At 31.7% G+C, this 23,514-nt stretch overlaps 2 protein-coding genes across 4 annotated transcripts; one reads left to right on the top strand and one right to left on the bottom strand.

Moving 5' to 3' along the window:
• Positions 1-369: 369 nt before the first annotated feature.
• LOC121117105 (BCAS3 microtubule associated cell migration factor) lies at positions 370-5,803 on the top strand. Its single transcript, XM_071888298.1, is given in 9 exon segments — positions 370-763; positions 819-1,060; positions 1,140-1,340; positions 1,342-1,364; positions 1,424-1,724; positions 1,998-2,772; positions 2,837-3,131; positions 3,201-3,439; positions 3,806-5,803. Coding segments are annotated over 9 exon segments (3,768 nt in total). The 5' UTR covers positions 370-516; the 3' UTR covers positions 5,251-5,803.
• Positions 5,804-8,457: 2,654 nt separating this feature from the next.
• On the bottom strand, positions 8,458-23,242 carry LOC121118414 (acetylcholine receptor subunit beta-like 1). 3 transcript variants are annotated; one of them, XM_071888297.1, is made up of 5 exons: positions 23,110-23,175; positions 22,937-23,036; positions 9,862-10,213; positions 8,877-9,129; positions 8,458-8,808 (listed from the first exon to the last, which is right to left on the bottom strand). In XM_071888297.1, the coding sequence occupies exons 3-5, from the start codon at positions 10,206-10,208 to the stop codon at positions 8,653-8,655; spliced, it is 756 nt and encodes a 251-aa protein (XP_071744398.1). In that variant the 5' UTR covers positions 10,209-10,213; positions 22,937-23,036; positions 23,110-23,175; the 3' UTR covers positions 8,458-8,652. The 3 variants fall into 3 exon arrangements, with proteins under 3 accessions (XP_071744398.1, XP_040568930.1, XP_040568928.1); XM_040712996.2 differs by lacking the exon at positions 22,937-23,036 and having other exon boundaries at positions 23,110-23,242; XM_040712994.2 differs by lacking the exons at positions 22,937-23,036; positions 23,110-23,175 and having other exon boundaries at positions 9,862-13,829.
• Between the last annotated feature and the right edge of the window lie 272 nt (positions 23,243-23,514).

Here is a 23,514-nt window from a genome sequence, read left to right as displayed (position 1 = left end):
TTTTTTTTTCCAAAATTTGATTGAATTGTAAATTAACTCAATTTTATTTTTAGTTGTTTAACTGTATATTATGATTATATATTACATGTGTTTATTATTTTAAAATTAAGTTGAATCGAAAATATATTACATATTCTACGTCATGGAAAGATTAATTTTTGAATGGTTAAGGTTTCTAAAAAAGTATTAATGGGTTAGATATGAGCTGTTCAAGTTACAATTTATTAATATTTTACTTTAATAATATGAGAAGATTATTTTGCACTTCCGTCAAGCACAAAAAAGAGGGCGCTCCATATTAATTTCTGTATTTCCTGTTGTAGAACTGTACTAGTAAACAGTGAAGTGTAGTACTACTAAAGCAATATCTGCTATAGAAATACACTTCTGACTACAACAACTAAAGAAGAATAAAGAAAACAAAGACGTCTTTTCTTGATGGCTCAACTTTTTACGTCGTAGTTTTGTTTGAGAAAAAAATACAGACATTTAAATGAAAATAAACCATCTTCAAGTATGATGTATTCCTCATCGGCTTCGACGGGTATCCGTCGAAACGAAAATCCCGGGAGTGGAGTACGTCCCAGTCCGGTTACAGAATCTAGTTTGCTTGAAACTGTAGGATCATTTATCAATGAAGTCCAAACCATTGCGGATTCTACCTCTGATCCCAAGATACAAGTCACTTGGGCTCGATTTGAGATGTCGGACATTAACGATCCCTCTCTTCATGGAAATGAACCTCCTTTGTTATTAATTTTAGGTATTTTGGTTCTTGTGTGTTTGAGATATTTTGTTAGTGAATTCCTTGTCTCTAGGCTACACCTCGGGTGTCCAAGTCTGGAGTATCCCTTCCTCCTCTGGGGAAGCTGTTGAAGTATTATCATGGAAGCATTTTACACTCAAAACACTTCGTATTCTGCCCACTCCAATACTTAACCCTGATGGAGAAAACGACAACTTTGCGCATCTTCGGCCTCTTATCGTTTTATCGGAAATCTCTGGATCTGGAATACCCTTTAGCTCTGCTAGCTTTATGTCCCTCAAAACGGGCGAACAAGTACGTAACAAATGGTCACAATATTATTAGGCTTGAAAATAAAATCAATGCTGTCCTCTTTCTTTCATCTATTGCTTAGGTGCATAATATCAAATTCAATTCGGAAATATCCGATATCGTTGTAAATCGTCAAGTCATCGTCATATTATTCAAAGAAAAACTAGCTGTATTTAACGCCAGAAACTTAGAGGCAGTTTTTACGATTTCTTCATGCTTTCCTTCACCAGGAATCGACATCAACCCAATTGCCCTGGGAGATCGATGGTTAGCATATGCTGATAAAAAAAATGATGCCTGTCCATCGGTAAATGAAAAAGAAGAGAGCCAATGACCAAATTTACTTTCATGATTTTATCTTTTTAGCTCTTTTGGAGGAATGGAAATGGAAGGGGGCCAATCTGTTACTGCCTGGGGAATTAATGTAGGGAGCAAATTGGCCAAAGGTGTATCGAAAATATATAGCAATATTTTTTCACACGGAAATAGACCTGGATCTTCAACAGCCAATACCCCTTCTCCCATCACTTCGACTGTTAACAATGAACCTCAAAAGGGGATTGTAACAGTTTTGGATGTTCAACGTGTTTCAATAACTGATAGTGAAGAGCTCAACTTAGCAGATAATTTAGACGGAATTGTAGCTCATTTCATTGCTCACAACAAGGTATTTCATTTTTCATGAGGCCTTAAATTATAGTTGTCATGTAAGGTCCGGTTGCACCGATTTTAAATAAATTTAAACTAGGAAGTACTTTAGTGCTTCATTTAAATTTAAATCGAGTGGATGCAATTGGTCCTTAGAGTGTGAAATAATTACCTACAATACTCTACTTACTGCATTTATAGTGATTAGGAAGGGATATTTATTTCTTTGATATTACATTTATCTTAGAGCACAATATGAGCTTTGTTTAACTTTTTGTTAACTTTTTTACAGGCAATTGTTGCAATGAAATTTGATTCGAGTGCGTCTTTGCTGTTAACCTGTGATCGATTGGGGAATTATTTTAATGTATTTCGAATTGTCCCTCATCCCTCTGGGTCTTGTTATTCAGCTGTACATCATCTTTATTCATTGTATAGAGGAGATACACCAGGTTCTGTTCAGGATATTGCCTTCAGTTCAGATTCTCGATGGGTTGCAGTTTCAACGTTGAGAGGAACAACCCATATTTTCCCTATTACACCATACGGAGGACCTGTTGGAGTTAGGACCCATACATCCGATAAAGTTGTCAATCGCTTATCCAGGTTTCACAGATCTGCTGGTATTGATTCGTCTGCTTTAAGAACTACTTCTGGAAGGGATTCTCCTAATCCAACCTTGGGTAGCTCACCTAGTGCAGGTTCAGGAGGTGCTTTTATGGAAACTAATGTCTCTCCTCCCATTATTCCATATCCAAATCCTCATTTACCACCTTTTCCAACCCCCGCATTGATACAGCCCATTGCACAACTAAGACAACCTTATCTTCTTTCATCCCTCCAGCACCTTGGGTCTGTCTCCAAAAAAGGTGGTGGACGACCTGCTATTGGTGACGATATCCCTATTCGATTGGCTTGCACCTTTGCTCCATCAAGAGCTTGGCTAATTGGGACTCAACACACTATGTTTACAAGACAGCAAAGAAATAAACATATGGATTCTCTATTTGTCATGGCGAATCATGGAGTTCTTCTCGAATATACTTTAGATCCTGTGCCAGAGTCAAGTAATTGCACTTTAAATATATTTGCATTGATTATTTATATATACTATCACCATTATATTATTAGCCCTAACTAAGGATAAAATCTGCGAATCTAGTCCAATTGAACTGCATATAGTACCCTATGGACAATGGACTTTGAATAAACCAAGAGACCGTGCTGAGTTGCAGCCTCCTCTTTCAATTGATAACCCTTTAATGCTGCAAGTTGAGCCCAATATTCCTCACAAAGAACGTTCAGTTGAGGATAATCAATGGCTCTCTCAAGTTGAAATACTGACACATATTGGTCCACATAGAAGACTATGGATGGGACCACAATTCAGTTTCAAAATCCTTCAACCAGTAGGAGGAGAGGACAGGTAAGAACTAAACATACACATATTAATTTCTTAACGAATTTTTAATATTGCTCTGAATAACAATTGCAGTGATGAATTACGTGCTTCTGATGTAAATCTTCAACCTAAGCAGTCTCATCCACTGAATATGGGATGCCGAAGGACAGGCCCAGTATTTATTGAAGCAGGTTCAGCTAGCAGTAGTTTTGAACTCTCTCCTCGTTTTCATAATTTTAATATAAAAAGAAGTGGGTCACAATTAGACTTAGAGTCCGAGTTGCATGAAGCCATGGCTGAAAATATTATCCCTGAAGATAGTCTAAGAAATGGTAAGTAATCAGTACCTTGTTATGTAAATGAATGCCTTTGCTTTATGATGAGTCGTATTTTTTTGTTTTAAGAGAAGGAGTAAAAGGAAATTTATACATTTTTACATTGCTTATGTATTCAAACTTACATAATTCAAATCAACAATTAATCGCAATGGACAAGATATGCTAAATTTAATATTTTTATTTCTTTACTCTCTCTCTTTCCATGTATTTTTTTTTTTTTTGTGTGATGTGTTTGCACTCTGATATTTTTGAATAATGACAATTTTGCCTTATCTTCGAAAAATATCGTGAATAATTCCAGTTTTAGTGGAAATTATTCCCTTCGAAATCTATGTAATCCATTATCTCTCTCATTTGAAGGTCCTAGAAACGAATCGAAAGAAGATGATTTTTTTTGTCTTACTCCAGACGACCTTTCCAAAGGGGCTAGAAGTAGAAACGCTTCTGCCACTGATACGAACAAGCTCATGTCTACTATGTCCTCGAGTATGAGTATTAGTAATCAAATAAGTGACAGTAAAATATTCAGTGTTGCTGTGGAGTCTTGTAAATTAGACCCCAAGATAAATAATGACTTGCATGCAGTTAACGTAGAGTCATCTGAATATAGCTCCAGCTTTGCGGTTGTTTCATCTAAAAAAGATAATTCTGTAAACATCAAGGAATTAAATCCAACATCGCTGCCATCCCAGCAACAGCTAAATGGAGTTGCAGTATCGCGTGAAATAACTCCTGTTCAAAATGAACATACTGCCGATTTAATATCTTTATCAAACGAATCGGTCAATATGCTCACTGAAGCGATTTCCAGCGTTGTTGAATCTCCATTAAAGACAGCCAAAAATAATTCTATCGAATTTGAGACATTTTCATCTCAATTTCAAGAACTCAAAGTCGAAGAGAGGATCGAAAAGGAAGGAATGGACGTAGAGGAGGAAGATGATGAAGAAGAAGGATTCTTCATTTCGAATAGAAGTGCTAGCATTGAAAAAGAGGAAGAAGAAGAAGATGATGATATTATAAGACCAGATTCTGTTCCCAAAGTGAGAGCTTGGGTTGGTAATTTGTTGAATGAAGATGATTCTACTAACATTATGAAAGACATCGAGAATGCAGAAGAAAAATACAATGACGATAATGAGGATTTCAATTATATGTCCTCTCATTTGAAACTTGAAGAAATTATTAGTCCTCAGACAACCATAAAAATTCCCCCCAATTCTCGCCCGACTGACTCAAGTGAGGACGAAGTCTCGGCTCCAACCGTTTTAAAAAGATATAAGAAAAAGAAGAGTTATAGAAATAACTCGGCTCACTCAGAATCGGACAAGAGAGGGGAGGATTATCAGAGAGTGGAGCATGAAGGCTGGTCTTTTGAGGATGAGGATCTTGATTTTAACAAACTCATATCTGAAATGGGAGATCAAGAAGTCAATACCTATAAAATCAGCGACGGCTGCAGCAGCAATAACAGGATGAAAAATATTAGTAGTAGCACCAGTAGTAGTAACGTCTACTTCAAAGTCAATGATGAGTCCTCATCGGAGAAAGTCTCCTTGGACGACGTTTTTAAATTTGACTCTGAAATCCAAAAGAAAGAAAATCCCACAATCGTTGCAACAGCGGCATCACTAACAACAACACCCGTAGAAGCAGGATATGACTCTATGGAAGATGGAGGATTAACAATTGGTGGGGGTAGTAGTGCTTTTGTTGGAGGATCCACTTCTGAATCATCCGTTGGAAATTCTCCAAATGTAAAAAAGATACAAGGGCGAAACAGAAAGAAAAAATCCCGTCGTTAAATCATTTTAATTCAATCCTTTCTTCTTTTTTTTTTTTTTTGTGTAGAGGCTATGTCCTTCCGTCAAAATGAAGAACAAGAATATTACTCTTCTATTAATAATTAATTAATTATTATTGTTTCTTATTACCTCCTGTACATAAATATTCTTAATAGTATGTCTTATTATGTGGATATATTTAAAAAAAAGTCAATTATTTGATGAAAATATGTATTCTTTTCAGTTTACATATATATATATATCTTTTATGAAATGTCTATAAAAGGAAATAGAAGAAAACTCCCAGAAAATTCATTCTTTCTAAAAAAAAAAAAACAACAAACAATAATTACATTATTTCATTTTAATTAATTATAACTATGCTGATTTTTATTATTACTATCATAATAATTATTATTTCTTATATTTAATTATGTAGAATAATAATATATGTATAACGTTTTTTGTTTTTGTGTTCTGTCAAAATTGTAGCTATTTTCAGCGCCAATTATATTCATCCTGTCCTTTAAGAAAAAAAAAAGAAAATATATTATTATTATTTTTAATACCAAAATATACGATTTTTATTTAATTTCCAACTAATCTTCTACGACATTTTCAGATTTACTATTTGGAGAGGATGAACATTTGATATTCCGAAATTATCCAGGGAGTACTAGTAGCTGGGTGCATGATAAGAACTCATCTGAGGATCTTTGGGATTAATCAGATAAGCATTTTTGGTCATTGAAGGTCTCTTTCAACGGCGGACTATGATGAGATTCAGATTTTATATTTTTATATGTGGGTACTTCATGTCCCTCTCTCTCTCTACTGTTTTTTATTTTAAGAGTAGCCCAACTAATTTGGTCAAAGAATAAAAAAAAATCAACATAATTTAGAAAAAAAAAACAACAACTAGAAAATTGTTTTACTTTATTGTTAATTATAAAATGTCCTATTTATCAGTCCATACTTTTCTAATCCACCTAATACAACTTTCTAAATCAATACAAAAACAATATTACAACATTTCATTTCAATATATTAAACTCAAACTTCTATAATAGATCAATGATGATAACTATTATTGGTACTTAACCAGGGCCGTGACAAGCATTTTTCTTCGAGGGAAGACATATTTTTTTTTATATAAATGCCAAATTTGACAAATAAAATTAATTTTAAAAATAAATGTACATAATGACCTTTTTTTTAGAAAGTCAATTCGTCCAACCTCTTTAGATTTACTACGTTTATGAAGCTTTTTTATATGAATATTTTTAGAATAAATCTCTAAATTTTGAAAATTGAACCAGAGGGAGAGGAGAAATAACATCTTAAATTTTTGAAGAGAAATTTTGACAAATTCCAATCTCAATAAAACCTGTCTCGGTCATCATTCCATAGACCTGAAACTTAATATATATGTATGTTAAAAGTTATCATCATCCTTTGAGACAGATTCATAGCAGGCTTGACATTGAATGCCCTATTTTTACTTTATCCAACTGATATTCTGCTATTAATGATAAAGCAAATTCCATGCCGTGAGTTTTATATCAAAACGTTATCTAGACATCATTTTCGTCTAATATTGTATCATAGTGATCAAGGAAGGCTTTGTTTACTTCCTTGTTATAAAATATATCATAACTCTAAGGATGTCATTTTTGATTTTTGTAATAAAAAAAAAACTACCTTTAAAAATTAGAAAAGGAAAAATGGTTGTTGAGTGTGCACTAAGGTGGAACGTATTTTTTAAATTTGAGAAATGTTTAGCTTCAAGGATCGCAAATTCTTCCCTTTAGACTAAAGATATCGTAAATTAATTTTGAACGGTGTCGAAAAATATTTAGAGGTTTCTCAACGGCTCTAAAGTTTTGAAATTTCAGGATTAAAAAAAAAAGTGTTGTGACCTGAATAAGCACTTCATGTTACAATTAACCTTATAAGACCAGAAATTGAGATGAATAAATTTCCAATCGAAATTTTATAAAGTTTTGCAACTAATGTTTGGTTCTAATTGGTCAAAAAGAGCAAAGATTCCAATAACTTGCATTTTTTGCTGTAAGTCCATCTGTCTTCTTGTAAAAGAAATTATATCCATATTTACAATTTAAAATTCCCAAATTATTAGCAATCGTTAATTTATTACTCAAAATAGAATAAACAGGTTATATTAGGATAAATTTGAGCCTTTTCCGACATTTTACTGACCTTTTTTCTGACAAAAACCCTTTATAAGCTAAATCCATTTAATAAATCGTAATTTAGTATTAAGAAATAAAGACGTTGACCTTTACTTGATACAAAAAGTCTTAATACCCATTTTTTTTTCAAAGAAATTTCATATTTAAACTTTGTTTCTTTCCAAAATTTTCAAAAATAATTCCAAACACCAATTCCCCCTCCCCCAAATAAATTTATTTCTGCGGACGCTATTGTTTGTACTAGGAGTGTTGAATATTCAATCATAAATAACCAACCATGCAGTCTCCTTGAATGTACTGTTTTAGTTGAATTAACAAGTTAAATTCTGCAAAGGGAAGAAACAGTTGCATACGGCATAAGAGAAAATGATTATATTATTTATTATAGGATTATATTATAAGGATTAAATTTTATGAAAAAAAAAAATCAAATGTTAAATTTTTTCGATTTTTTTTAAATCCACAGCTATTCACAAAAAATTATTTTTTATTTTAGAAAAAAATTTAGAATATTAAATTTTATGTAAAAAAAATTCAAAAATCTACAGCTATTTACAAAAAATGAATTGTTTTCGGGAAAAATATGTTAAATATTAAATTTAAAAAAAAAATTAAACAAATAAAAAATCTAGAACTATTCACAAAAAATTATTTTTTTTGCGGAAAAGTATTTGAAATATTAAATTAAAAAAAAAATCAAATATTAAATTTTTTTGATTTTTTTTAAATCCACAGCTATTCACAAAAAATTTAATTTGTTGAAGAAAATTATCAAAAATTAAATTAAATTTTAAATTAAAAAAAAAAAAAGTTCTAAATAAAAAGTAAAAATCCCTTAATTGGGGGAGGGGGCTACAGACTATGAGACTAAGCCCTGCGGACACCCCTGATAACGTCTCACAAAAAATATAAATCTAGTCAAACTAATACCGTGTTTTGAAGCTTTAGGTCAAATTAGATGCAACAAATGTTCTCCAATTCCATTAAATTTATTTTTTAAAACTTTGAATAAAGATAAATTATAAATGATTCTTTATTGGGAATATTTACATTAATATAGCTCAATGAATTTTTATTAGTAATAATAATTATATTGGCAGTGCTCAAGTTGAACAGTGAGCATGATAATCCTTAGTAAAAGCAACTTAAGCATTTATTTGATTCAAATTAGTAGTAGTTGTGTTAAAGTTGACGTTGATGAGTTGTATAATTAATTAGCTGACTTGTAAAAACCTTTTTTCCGAAGACCCTTCAACCTCTTTCCAGCCCCTCTTTTGACCAATTTTAAATGAAATATCAGACTCACATAACTCTTTGGATAGCCCTCAATCTTCTTGACCTTCCGTGTTGCTGTGCTCTGTAAAATCTTAAAAACGATTCCACAGAATTTGATGTATTAATATTAAGAAAATGATTAAGGGTTAAACAACTTACTTTTGTTGGACAAAAGTCAAAGTCGTAGGTAGATGTGTCCACTGATGCTTTCCCTCCAAAGAAATTGAGATTCATTATTTCACTGTCATATGTCCAAGAACCAAACTCCACATTGCATCGAATGATCTTCCGAGCAGATCTTTTTGTTTGTCTGAAACAACGGTGCTTAAACTCCACACTTGGCACAAAAAGAACCATTCCGTTGGGAAATACTTTCACTGGATATTTTGAGTCGTAGTGAGTTCCATCACGCCTTAAAAGAAATCATGTTTATTTTTATTTTTTGGATAACATACTCAAATAATGATACATAATATTTATCAGTTCGTTAAATAAGTAAGGAATAGTTTTGACAATGAGCTATCAAGAACATGTTGAGATTACATATTTTACTAAAATAAACTATCTGCAATTATTTTTAACTCTATAATATCATACGTATCGTATTTGATACATGAGTTTTGGAATTTTCAATTTGAGTGGCTTGACAATTTTTTTGGATCAACAAGTTCAGAGATGAAATTGGAAATTGGATAACCTATTGATCATTTAACAGAAAAAAATACAAATTTATAACTTATGACCATTGAGGGTTGCAAACGTATTGCCTCATTGAAAAAGTACTAAAACCACATTTTTACAAATCTAATTTTAAAGTTTTCATATAGAAAAAAATATTTATTTATTCATCAGAATTAGCAAGAACTGTCAGACAATTACTTTAAATCAATAATACAAGTTTCTCAATTTATAGACAAAAACTAAAAAAATATATATTTGAAAAAAATCAAAAATCTTCTATTTTGACCGATATAAAATAAAAACCCAGATTTTAAATATAAACGAGGATTCTAATTAATAAAAAAAAGTTAAAGGATTACTCTTTGTACTGGAAATTATTTAAATTAAGCCATCATTTGGTGTTTTCTATGACTTGAAAGTAAATAATATTGTCAAATATAATATATTATAATGAAATCCTTACCCAAAAAATGGAACAATATCCGGTTTCCAAATCAAATCATTTGGAAGACTCAAACTCTCCACCCCTGAGCTTGAGTTCCAAGTAAGTCTTGGATCATACCAATTAATTTTGTACCAAATATTTCCGAAAACCAATCCATAGTAGCGTAAATTTAAACAAGTGGGACTGATCCCAAAAGTAACATTACCAATATTTCCGTTCAAATCGTTTGGCCTTGCAGCAGGATTATAGTCTTTTAATACTTCATTTGTAAGCTTTTGAACGTAGTTTGGACTCATGGCATTCACTCCAAAAGTAGGGATATATAATATGCAGGGCACAAAACATAGTACAATTCTCCACATCATGTCTACTGATTATTAATAAAAAATAAAAATACTTTAATCATGAAGTGTCACATAATGAATCTTTGTCTGCTTCTTAATTTCGTTGACTGTCATAGTCATGATTATGCATATATATATCAAGTGTGAATGTACATTATCATATTATTTTTGTCTTTTAAACTGCCTTAAAAGACTTGATGATCGCACTCATTCATAACACATAATTAAATGTAGGGCTGCAAATCGTAAGCATTTTTGCTATGTTAAAAAAAGCGAAAATACACATGGTAACCCTGACAACTTGAATAATATTTTGAAGGAGAGCAGCTTAGCTTTCACAAGGCATTACCTTTTTAACAGAAAAATATACAGTGTATTTGGTTGTCAGGCTGTGAGATGAAGGAAATATGTACAAGTCCTACTCCGTATCAAGCAAGTTTATAGATGGGAATTACTTCCATTTCTATCCTCAATTCTACTTTGAATTCAACAAGGACTTACACTTATCACTCTCAAAACAAATGTTCAGTGTTGTTCTTCGTTTTGTATGAGCAACTAGTGATGGTGATTACCAAATGTGAAAATCCAGTGTGGAATGGGCATGTTAAAAAAACAGAAAAACCCGAAAATCAACATGGCAACCCTAACAATTTGAAGAATCTTTTGGAGGAGAGAAAGAATAATGGGTATGACGTTTCATTAGATCAGCTAAAATCAGTTGTGTCAAGAGAGGAAGGAGAAAATGATATAAACAAGGATATTTGCTAGAATTACTCCGACGTCGATACTCTGAGTTCAACAAGGACTTACAATCATAACTCTGCAACAAATACTCAGGGTTAACTACGTCTTTTCTACGCACATACGAAGGTTCAAACAGGTTTTGAATATAATTAAATCTATGTTTACTACTCAGGAATTAAATAATAATGACAACTGCTAAAAAAAGAAAATTCATTCTTTATACTACCAATTACAAATTAACGGGCCGGCTAAAAAACACACCAGATTTACATCATTGGTCATTACTATAGGTATTCTTAGATGCTCTCACCTCAAAAGTGAAAGTGTAATAATAGCAGCTTTATAAAAAAACAACGAAAAAACACTCCTTACGTTTTTAATAACAATAAAACTCCCGCGCTAAAAAATGCTTAGGATTTATAATCTTTATAATAATAATGTGTTATCCCCAGTGCTGGTGCCACGGAAAGGGGGATACTTCTTGGAGTATTAGAGTAAAAAAAATAGGATGCTACTTGAAATGTTTTGAATTGGCTTTACCTGAAGTGAATACAAAATAAATACAGTTTAGGAAAAAGAGCGAAAAAGGCTTGACTTTAAAAAAAATATATAATTAAAAAAAAAAAATTGTTTATTAAAATGATGAGGCCCATATTTTATTTCCAAAAAAAGTCACATTATATTCAAGTAGTAAAAAAAATGAGATGTAAAAACAGGGTCTTGCACCGTCTCTGATAATCATTTATTCTATATTGAAAAGAAAGCCCATGGCGGTCAGAAATCAGGATTTAAAATGTCCTGTTCTACATATGTATAAGTGTGGATTTTGGGGTACTTGTCCCAGTGTCCTAAAAATAAGAGCTAACAAGACTCCTGTAGATATCACCAACTTTAAATTCCTTCAACTACTGATGTAGACGTTTTTTAGTATGTTTCAAACTACCAATACTGATCGAACAAAATTTATGAATAAATTATGATAAATAATTTATTCATAAACTAATTATTTTAAATTATTCTTATAAACCCGTATTTTTCTTCATATATAAATTACTCAATTTTGATATTGTGGGTGCTCCTTTTTCAAAAATTTTAGTAATCTTTTTTTTCTCATTTTGGCTAAAAAAATCGCTCAAAAATCCTAAGTCTAATAATCACTTATTATATATTTTGATATTATAAAATTTTGCTATTCTTTTTTAAATTAAATATTTAGATAGTGAAGTGAGATTTATAATTGTTAATACAAAAAAGAGGTGATGACTTACAAAATGATAAAATACATCCAAGTTGACGAAAACCCATTGGTATGGTGGAGGGGTAATTCAAATAAATTTCCCAATGTTTCCAAGTTAGGTTCACGATACCTCGCAACTACAGGTCAAGCGAAATCAGTTTTTAGGAAGCTGGCGATATTATAAATGCTAATCGGTATTGTTTATTGCCAAAAAATGTAGAGAAGTTCACCTTTTTGCAATTTTTTATATATTCATGAATAATAGTATTATACAACGCGTGTATATTTTATGTCAAACTTGGTTTATTAGAGTACTTATTTAGGAATAATTTATTTGTACAGAAAATAAATTATTAAGGAATAAAATATCAAAAAAACTTGGTAAACTTAATTATTTAAAAAAATAAACAAAACAAAACATTTTACTATTATACCGTACCGAACCGCATACCGTGAATGGTGTACCGTAGTTTGTTCCGAACCGTGGGCTTAGCGTACCATCCCAGCTCTAATAATATATATACATAAAAGAGTCATGCACATATATCTTGACCATATGCTCCTCTCAGTTTAAAACTGTCCCTGTTTATAAATGTATGGTGGTGCGAAATCAGGATTTAAAAGGGGCTGGCCTACACACTCGTAGGTATATTTATATGTAATGTGTCGATTTAACGAGGAAATTTGGGCGGACTCTTTCGAGCATTAACGTAAAAAATAAGAGTATGGTAAATTATGATAGCTGTTGATGTCAAACTTTAAAAAAAATACACTTATATTGTCAAAATGTTTACCATAGTAACTAATCGACACCCTTTATTTACAGATGTAAGAGCGAGTGCTTGGGATGAAGAGCAGATCACATATAAGAGATGGGCTATAGCCGTGGATGGATTAATTCTGGATTGCAGTGAGGAAGCAATTGTACCAATTGAGATTAGAGGCCAGTTACACCTTGTAAGGGTCTTACAAGGGAAAATTAGTTTAAGGATTGGAGATGATTATTGGCAACGATATTCTGGAGAGGTGTAAGGTTATTGTGGACAAGGGAATGGTAGTGCTTGAACCCTGCACGTCAGTGATGAACGAAGAGAGGTTGTAGAGTGTTCGTGGGGAAACTTTGTTGTAAGATTCGAGGATGTTGAGTGGACGGTGAAGTGGGAGTGGAAGAAGGAATCGAGACTCAAGAATTTAGTTGGGCAGTATACAATCCCTGATAGGATTAAGGGAAAATTCGACCAAGAGATAAATAAATTGATCCAAAACGATTGGCTAGAAGTCATCTCTAGGACGGATAGTGATGTAATTCTCCGCATGTACGTCAAAGAAGAAAAGGGAAGGTGATAACTGTTTTGGACTTCAGGGAGTTGAACGACTATGTAGATGCAGTAGTGCAGATGTGGATGTATTCGGGGAAAAACTACGAGAGTGGAGGGAGTTCACACATAATAGCACTCTTCTGGAATTCTCAAAAGTAATGAATGTGAATTACAAGGGAAAGTGGTATAAAATGTCTCGTCTTGGATTCGGTTTGAATTGTGCTCCACAAATTATGAAATCTGTTCTGGCCTACGCCTTGTTAAGGGATAAGGAAGTGGCGGAAGCAACCGATCAACTTGGGAAAGATTGAAAAAGGGAAAGAGAGAAATGTTCTCAAGAAGTATGGCCTAGAGACAAAATACATGCAATAAATGGATGAGACGTACCTTTTAGGACTTGATGTGTTTAGGGATCAATATAGTAGATTGAGATGGAGAAGATTCGGTGAAGTGAATACAGAGGTGAGTGGGGACATAATCAGAAGGCAGGTGTTCTGATTTTGAGGGAAGCTGCTAGGCCACTTCCCTGTGGTGAGTAGGGTTGCCAACCGTCTCTTGAAAAATGGAAAATTTTGCTTAAACGGAACGCACTTTGTCCCGCAATACAATGAGTTTTAAAAATGGTCAGAATAAAGCCACCTAAAGCGAGATGCACGGAAAGAACGAAAGAAGGCACTGTCATAGCAGTTAATACGAAGATAGGCCTCGACATTGACTTATTTCCTCGTCATATAAAGGACATAAGGTGAAGGAACAAACGATCAAAGTGAAGAAGTAAGCTAGAATTAACCCACTGCAAGATCAAAGAGGGAGAAGCCTTGAACACTTAACGGGTTTGTTTGTGATGAGGAAATCACGGGGGAATGTGATTAGAATTACGGGCTGTTTTTTGTTATTTTATATCAGTGTAAATAAAACGCGTGTCTATTTTCCAAATTCATGATTAAGGCTAAGAAGGGGAAATACACCATGTATCACCTCAATGATACCTAGAGACAAGATATGCCAGTTATAATTGTTTCTACCCCACCAGACAAACTTGACCTAAGGAAGATAAATTTAATTTATCTTCATTCTGATTTAAGTGTCCGATGGCGGGCGACATAGGTATGTTGTCCTTTTCTTATACATATAATACTAGAAACCTGTAAGCAAAGGCTCAAACGCCCTCCTACAAATGAGGTAGAAGAACTGAGAAATTACTAGAATGACATAACATAACATCAAAAGACCATTTGTCAAATTTTTATAGAAAAAAAAATTTTACAGGCCTGATTTTTTTAATATAGGTATACGTTTGACTATTTAGATCTAATAAATACTTTTTCCCCCATAAAAATATGACAAATGGTCGATAAATGGGCTTTTGAACTTAGATTATGTTATTGTTGTTATTTCTCAGTTCTTCTAGTCCATTTGAGGGGGATGCACTTGAGGCATCGCTCCCAGGTTTCCAGCATTATATGTCTTAAACATATTTATAGTAATTACGTCATAAAATTGGGAGTCATGACTCATGTCACATATGTTATTTATAGAGATGCAAATACTATGACCCTAACACGTTCGATATTTTTTTCAAGTATCAATATGAAGAGTGTTTTTTATTTTACAAAGGTGTTATCATCATTATTTAATTTTTGGGGAGAGAACATGTTAGTATAAAGCAATCACTAGTGCGTGTGGTGTTCATGAATGACGGAGATCAATATTGCTGTTTGGCAAGGGAAGCTACAATATAAAATAATCGATAGACTTGGATTAAAATTGAGTATCAACGATGGAGTAATTTCTTCCTATCTAGCTACGGAGTAGGACTTTTTTGTATTTTTTACTTACTCACTGCTAATCTAATAGCACGCCATGACCAGTTCGCTTCTCTTCTCCTAAACATGATTATAATCGTCAGGATTACCACGTTAATTTTGTGTTTCTTTTATAATTACATACTGGCAGGCAGAGCTTTAGTCTGCTAAATAAATTATGTGCGCGCTCCCGCTCGTTGTTTTTTTTTAGCAATAAGCACGCTTCAACTCTTGCTCAATTAAACATGAGAGGTGCTCATTTTTCGCTCCTATAGGTGTATTTGTATTTCACAACTCTTTATGAGTGTACTTACACTTGTGACAACTATACATTATTTGCAATAGCTTTTAATAATACAAATGATTGGTTTAATTAAAACAGGGGTGTCATGAAATTTTTACTTGTCTTTTGGTGCCTTGGGCACAAAATTTTTGAGAAGCATTGTCTAAGGGTATATTTATTTACGGGGTTTGGTGCAATATCATCCAGTTAAGCCTGATAATTAGCTTGAGCTTGTATCTTATGATGGAGTGAGATTTTGAGATCTTATGTCAATTTACTGCATAAAAATATAAGAAAATCGTATTTCAGTTCAGAAAATCCGTTTACAAAAAAAAAAAAGATTTATCTTCCAATGGTATCTTCACAAAGGAAAGAGCTAGTGGTGTCTCGGGTGGAACCGATATCTGAGGCAAACTCGTCAACTGAAAACAGTTGACAGTCACAGATACAGCTATGAAAAAAAATTATAGCCTATCTTGAGATACAAGAGGTAAAAACAGAAAAAGTAAAAAAAAACTTATTTAAATGAGCGAAAATTCGAGCGATTTTATCGCTCTTCGAAAATGATGAGCGCGCTCCCGCTTTCGGTCTTTATTCTAAGCTCTTGCTCAAAAATTTAGAGCGCCGTTCCGAGCGGTGCTCATTATTACTTTACTGGAGTTCATATTTCATGCAACTCTAGCTACTTAGAAAGATCAATTATATGCTTAGAGTAATTTTACATTATGAGATTTATTGAAAGAAGGCGTGACTAGATATATATATTTAACAATATTTTACTGATATCGTACCCACATATAGCTAGATCAAAATGAATGCTAAAAATGAGTTCATAGACAAATACTCATAAATTCATTTATCTAATACATTTCAAAAGTGTTTTATTTGGATTCATATGTAAATGATAAGTGGAATTAAACAATCATACAATATAATTTATGAGTATGAATACTACTACATCATGTTACAATGACATTTGAAGTCCTTGTCATCATGACTCACTTCCATCCATTGATTTGTACAATTCAAACATTATTAGAAAATAAAGACACGGATATATTTTCATGTTGAATAAAGTTATTGTTGTAACAGAATGTACTAACATTTGCTTTTATAAAAATATGTTTCTTTATTTAGCTGATATACTACGAGGATCGTTTGAAAAGTCCATGCAAAGTCTGAGAGATGTCGCTACTGCTGCGTATTGAGGTTAAGTTTTGTTAGTAGCATCTCTTGGAAAAAAAAGATAAAAAAAACACACACACAAACTTTCAGACCGATCAGTTTATTTATTTCTGTTTGTCATTCGTTTTAATCGAGGAATCGGCCGGAAAGATTGTAGTAGATTATATTACAGGTGCATATTATTCATTGTTATTGGGCCATTTGAAAACCGAGCTGTAAGAAAAACTCCAAGGATTGGACCACAAAAAAAGTCATTTTCCATCACGACAATGCACGAGCTCACACCTCAGCAGCAGTTGTGGTCGCAAAATTATTGGAAATAGGGGTCCAACTCGAGATGCCCACATCACTAGCAATCTTACACACCTTCAATCTTCTCTCACCCATCAGCATTTTATGGATTTTATCCATGATTTCTGGAGTGTTCACCTCAACCGTGGTGTTCAGAACGTTCAGAGTCACTTGTGCCCATATGGGCACTCCATATTTTTTAAAACCATATAAACTGTTATAATTAAAGGTGCAGAGTCTCTTTCTGGTCTCCTGAGGCGTTATGTCTTTTATAAAGTAATGTTTAATCAGCACACGAAATTCTTTTTCGTTCATTTTCTGAAAATCACTCCACGTCTTCGATTCAATCGAATACCAAACAGACACAAATAGACCGATCTGGCTGAAACTTGGTGTGTGCTCTTCCAAGCTCTTTTAATCTCGTTTTATCATTATTATCTCTCCTTCATCAGTTGTATTATTGTCACTATCACACGCATACTCAATGTGAAATGATCTTTATTTGTTTACAAAATAATCGAGAGGGGTTCTGTCTTGCTACAAAATAATACAACTCCCTTAATAATTAATATCATTAAATATATTAATTTATTTCTTATTTGAAAATTCAAATTCATGATTATATTTGGAGAGAAAGAAAAGTTTATTTTTTACGAGGCATTTTGAATTTATTTATGTTGCACCCCTCCCCATCTACATACTGTTACACCATCTTGCGGATAATATATATATATTAATTTACTCATGCCAAATTTCTCACTCAACATAATGGATAACGACGGTTTGGACTTACGGCCCATATTCCCTTAATTTTGTAAGATTTCAATTTATTTATTAATTCTTATAAAAGTGATAATATTTTAATATCCAAAAAGAAGTGCACTTGGTCAGACCAGAGCCCTATAATAGGAGTTGCGACAATAGACTTGAGCGCCACCTTGCGTCAACCTTATCTAACTACAATTGAGGCCTTAAACAAATTAAATTCATTACATTGAATGTAGGTAAAACCTAATAAAATCTTTATTAAATGAAAACTTTACATTTTTTAAAACATAATCCGTTCGAATTAGTTTAAAAACTAATTCAAATTACATAATATTACGAGTACGACTTAAGATTAGATGACTTTTTCTATTATACATATACTCAATAAATATGAAAACTAACATTTACAGAAAATATTTGCTTGCAATTATAAATGACCACAATTATGAATTAAATTAAGGTGTTATGGCTATAAAGAATTACCGTTTTCATTAAATATTTATTCTAATGGACTTCCAATTTTTAACAATTATTTTACATTTTTAAATTTATGTTGCTTTATAAACTTTTGTTCAAAATTCAATTTTAGTTATTGGTTTTTGCTGTCGAAGGAGTTACTGGAATTTATATTATATTTTAGTCTTAAATTTTCCATTAATTTTTAGAGGAAGCTATAGACAATGAAGCAATTGCATGTGACAACACATACCAAAATTTTAATCTAAAATGAACTGAATAATGGTTTAGCTTGAAGAATCCCAAGAAAACTTGATTTTCTAAACTTATAATATAAAAAAATCGATTTTATAAGGAAAAAGTTTATCTATTTGAAGGCGTATAACGTAAGGATATTAGGCTGGTCCAATCCCTTGTCCACTTTTCTTCATCAATATAGAATGACTTGCATTCATTACAATGAGAATGACTCTAAAATGTTTTACCTAAGCAATAGCCAACCAAATAAGCGAAGGAATTCATTTCAGTTAAGTCGTGAGAGTTAACAAAAATGAATTCAAGACGCTCAATCTTTTCTTCATTGTAAAATTCGAAGTATCCATTTCTTTGATATACTCTTATCTTTTGGAAAGGAAAAAAGCATGGCATCTTTGTCGCTAGATTTGCTTGATTATTTAACAGCGCTACACGAAGGCATTTATATCCTAATTTTGGGATTTCAGGTAGATTAATTGGAAAAATTATTTTGTGTGTCTTCACAGTTAATAAGATTTGAATAAGGCCACAAATTTATTTCAGCTGATTGTCAGCTGACGTCAGCAGTTTGCTTGGTGTCGTAGCTCTTCTTATAGGGCTCTGAGTGAGACTAAAGAGACTATACGGGAAAGAGTCGTCATTTATATCTATCAAAAATGTTTTTTATTATCTCTAATTTTGATTCGTCTAAAATTCTGTATATGTGCTTTTTCATTTCTTGCAGATTTCATTGTTATATCACGTCTTTTGTCTAAGATTAATCTAAAATAATTTCAAACAAATCAACATTTTGGACAGATTTATATATTTTTCTTTAAAATAAACCAGAAACATAAACTATTAATTAAAACCATAGTTTATAGTATCGGAATCATAATTATGCTTTATTCTGACCTAAAGCACTAAACCAAGTAGCGCATCGAGCACCGTTAGCCTGTAGAAATAGTATGGTCAAAAACATTTGTCATAATATTTTTTTGGAAGATGTAGCTTTTCTATGTCGTCATACATTTATTTATTGTGCGTTCCACGTAGTATTGACAAGTTTGAATAAGTAATAATATGCATATAATTTATTCTAGTCTTAAATATTTTATATTTACATATTATTATAAATCAAGTTTGAAGCAAATTTCTCCAAAATAATGGATTTTCATTGAAGGAAATCTTCGCTTTTTTAAATTTCCCATTCCCAAAAATCCAATTTAAGTCGCAAGAAGAAAAAAATGGATATAAAATCTTAAGTATCTTCCTAATTGGAAACCTGCTCACCATTATGTTGTGAAAATCATTTTGAATCATAATTCTTTCTCCATATTTGTTCAAGCAAAAAGTAAATGAATGATGAAATAATGAAGTAAATAAAAGTAGAAACAGTAGAGTACTTAACAAGAGAACAGGAAATGATTCTCCAAAAGGTTTGAAATAATAATACCTCTAGCGGACAAAACAAGTAAATTTTGACCAATATATTTTTTTTTGCTAATAATGACGTTAGCCTTCGATGCACTAATTGGTTCAATGATTTGAGTCAGACTAAAGCATTTAAGTCAGATAACTTTCGATTTAAGAGCTGGGATAATTATATATAAAAGTACTTGGACGTCCCAGACAAGATGTATAAAAGAGGAATGTCCGCACAAATGAGAACATTTGGTTGCACAATCCTCATTCTAATATAGGAGAACTTTTTAGATCCCACATTTTGAGAACCCCTTGTCATTATGTTTAACGATAGTCTATCAAATATTTCATGATCAAATAAAAAAACAAGACATTTATAATCGTTCCATGGGAAATAACTGCTTAGTCAAAAGAAGCTGAATTATTCTTGTAGCAGTGTGAGAGTTGTTGGATTATTTTTAAATAAAAGCTTTTATAATGAGGAATAAAACAGTAATGAAAACAGTTTTAGCTACAATGACAGCCAATTTACATTCCATTTTTATATCATATCTTTTTTTATATATAAAACAAAAAAATAATCCTGCATTTTAACTTCTGAGATTGAGAGAAGTTGTTTCATTTTTGAGCAGGGCTTTAATTTTACATTCTTCGATTGTTATAAAATACAGTGTGTCCCAACCTTTTTGCTCTGCAGGACATTACATCAATAGTAAATAAATTATTGTAAGGGTGTGGGCAACAACCCAGTGGACTCGCTGAAATTTCAGGTAGACTCTGCCTTGTAATTCAAGATCAAGTCCAGATTCTAAAGGTAATTTCATGTCCAAGTCCCGAATATGTGAAGTTACACACTTGGATAGATATATGTATACGTATATTACAGTCTGTCAATCAATCTTGATGAAACCACGACAAATAGGTAAAAAAACACACTTACACTCTGCAAAATGGTCCACTTACAAAAGTATATAAGTAATAGAAACTACAGTTATATTGTTTGGGTTTCTTCTGGGGAAAAGAGGCGTTGGATGAATGGAGTAAAAAATTGCTATAGGTCTCCACTCTGATGAAAAGGTTGAGAATCACTGATTTAAAACATGAAAAATTCTATTTAATTTACTTTATCAACTGCCTTTTGTGATAATTTAAAGAAAGTAAAATGAGTTTTTTATTTTTATGTATATGGTTGAAATTAATGGTTCTTAATTAAATTATATTGTTATACCATGGCTATATATAACTAAATAATGTCAATTAAATTTTATTCTAATAATTCCATTAGTTAAAAGGTTGACCATTCATCAATTTATCTCATTAATTCTCATAAAGAGATTACATTATATATTTCATATTGGATTATTATGTATTTAAAATAATTACTCATTTTTGTTAACATATTTTATGTTATTGATTAAAAATAGATAGCATTGTTAAAAGTTTTCAGTTCTTTTTGAGGATTGATTACAATAAAAAAACCAAATCAGGTCTTTTACAAAATGAATATTATTTAGAATTTGAATATAAATCTTTTCAAAACTCCTGGAAACACTTATTTAAAATTAAGTTTATAGATATAGGTATATTTTTTCAAAATTTTAATATGTTTGGATGACTCTCCGTCCAATTTTTTACGTAAAGTATTTCCGAGTATTAGTGAAAAAGTTAATAAAATTTTGAGTATGGAAGAATAGATCAAATGCTAAGAATTTACATTAAACTTTAGCTGTTGAAAAAAAGTTAATAAATGTAACAATAGCGTTATAATTTTCACTTTAACGTATAGCAAATAATAATTGACATGGTTCTTGTTACAAAAAAGTAAATATTAATTCTATGAAGATCCACAGAAAATTAAAATTCTCAAAAAGGTCAATTTGCATATTTGTAATTTTTTTAAAACATTATTTATCATACTTTTATATTTTTTTTTCCAAGGAGCCACTAGAGATCTAGATAAGAGTCGCATGTAACTCTTGAAACCGCTATTAGGTTATACCGCAACTCGAATTGGATTTGAGTCCATATTTTGAAGACTTTTGACCCGACTTGATTTCACAATCAAATAATTGTGTCTTGACTTGTAATTGATAGCTAAGACTCACGCCTTGAACTTGACTCTTAAGCCATTGTTTATTTGACTCATGAAAAGTCTTAAGACTGTGGATCCTATATCATAATTAATGCTTAAAACCTACATTAAAATAATACAAATCAGAGGTTTAAAAAACTATTTGGGGATTCCTGAAAGAAAGATCCATAAAAAATTGATGAATCAGAGACCTTTTTTTGTTAATTATATACATAAAGACTGTGACAAAGGGACTCTTGCGATGAATATTTTAAGAGTCGTCAAATGAAATATAAAATAGGGTTCGAAATTTATTTAAAAAAAAACAAAAAAAAAAAAGAAGAGATTTGGAGAAAATTATAATAAAACCAATCGCCTGAATGCATCAACAAATATTCTGACGAGAGCACCCTGATCTAAGAGTGTTGAATCAAAAACAGATCTTATTTTCACAGAAATTTCGTTAGCAAAGAAATTATTTTATTTAAATACTCTTGTAAATCTGTGGCATTTAGGTGTTACAATTTACATCTAAACTAACTAAAGGTAAGAAGTATTTTTTGTTCTCAAAATTTTGAAATCAATAATTTTCTGAATTTAAAATTGTGTCTTTCTTGAAAGAAATATTTTTGTCGAAATGATCAAAAAGTCATCTTCACGGGGAAAAAACTTTAAATGTTATTATATATATTTTTTTTAATTCGTCTTTTCTCATTCTGTCAAATTTCTACTCTTCCAAAAAATAACCCTTAGATTTTGCAGATTTGGCATTTTCACAAAAACCTTACTTCAAAATTTTCAAAGATTTTGTCAATAATCCCTTCCTCCCCCAACATTAATGAAACACCCTAGTCACGGCCCTCACTACTTCATGTAGATACCCTTCGATAGCAAAATAAATTTATACCCCGGAAATAAGTTACCTTCTTACCTACAAGATCCTATGTACGTCCAAAATATTTTCACACTAGTGTAAAATAATACCCAATCTCAATTGAAGGTTTATTCTTGTCAAGAGCCTTTATGTGTTACTGTAGGAAATATACTTGGTGATTGAATACTTCAAGGCAAGTATTGCAAAAGTTTGTAATGCTATTTACTTACTTATACTTTTCCGACTTCAATCTCCTGTATTATTCTTGACGTGAGAAGAAGGACAAACTAATTCAAAAACTACAAAATAAATCTACAAAACCCAATATCGAAAATCAAATTATGTATATCACCCTCATTCAATAAATGAAAAAGCACAAATACAAAAAAAAAAAAAAAAAAATAATAAGTGGGGGGCTAGTATTTATTTATTAGTAGTATTTGAGGACTAACTTTGATAAATACTCCAATAGTTTTGACACAATAGTCATTTGTTCAGAGATATGTCACATTAATTAAACATTATCTTCAAATTTTTCATAACAGTTTGAAAGTTCTGAGAGGGAGATGAACAAATGTACATATTTAGAAAAAATAGGAATCTAACTCGGTTCGAACTTTAAAATCTCATCACTA

The sequence above is a fragment of the Lepeophtheirus salmonis genome, chromosome 5 (assembly GCF_016086655.4).
Source record: "Lepeophtheirus salmonis chromosome 5, UVic_Lsal_1.4, whole genome shotgun sequence".
NCBI classification, from domain to species: domain Eukaryota; kingdom Metazoa; phylum Arthropoda; class Copepoda; order Siphonostomatoida; family Caligidae; genus Lepeophtheirus; species Lepeophtheirus salmonis.
Note: the sequence above shows the minus strand (reverse complement) of the source record. Positions and strands in the feature narration are given on the sequence as shown.

Excerpts from the sequence above, each read along its gene's own strand:
- LOC121118414 (XM_040712996.2), bottom strand. The coding sequence starts at position 10,208 with ATGATGTGGAGAATTGTACTATGTTTTGTGCCCTGCATATTATATATC. Across the intron at positions 9,130-9,861 it reads GATATTGTTCCATTTTTTGG|GCGTGATGGAACTCACTACG; the intron begins GTAAGGATTTCA and ends ATTTCTTTTAAG. Across the intron at positions 8,809-8,876 it reads TTGACTTTTGTCCAACAAAA|ATTTTACAGAGCACAGCAAC; the intron begins GTAAGTTGTTTA and ends ATCGTTTTTAAG.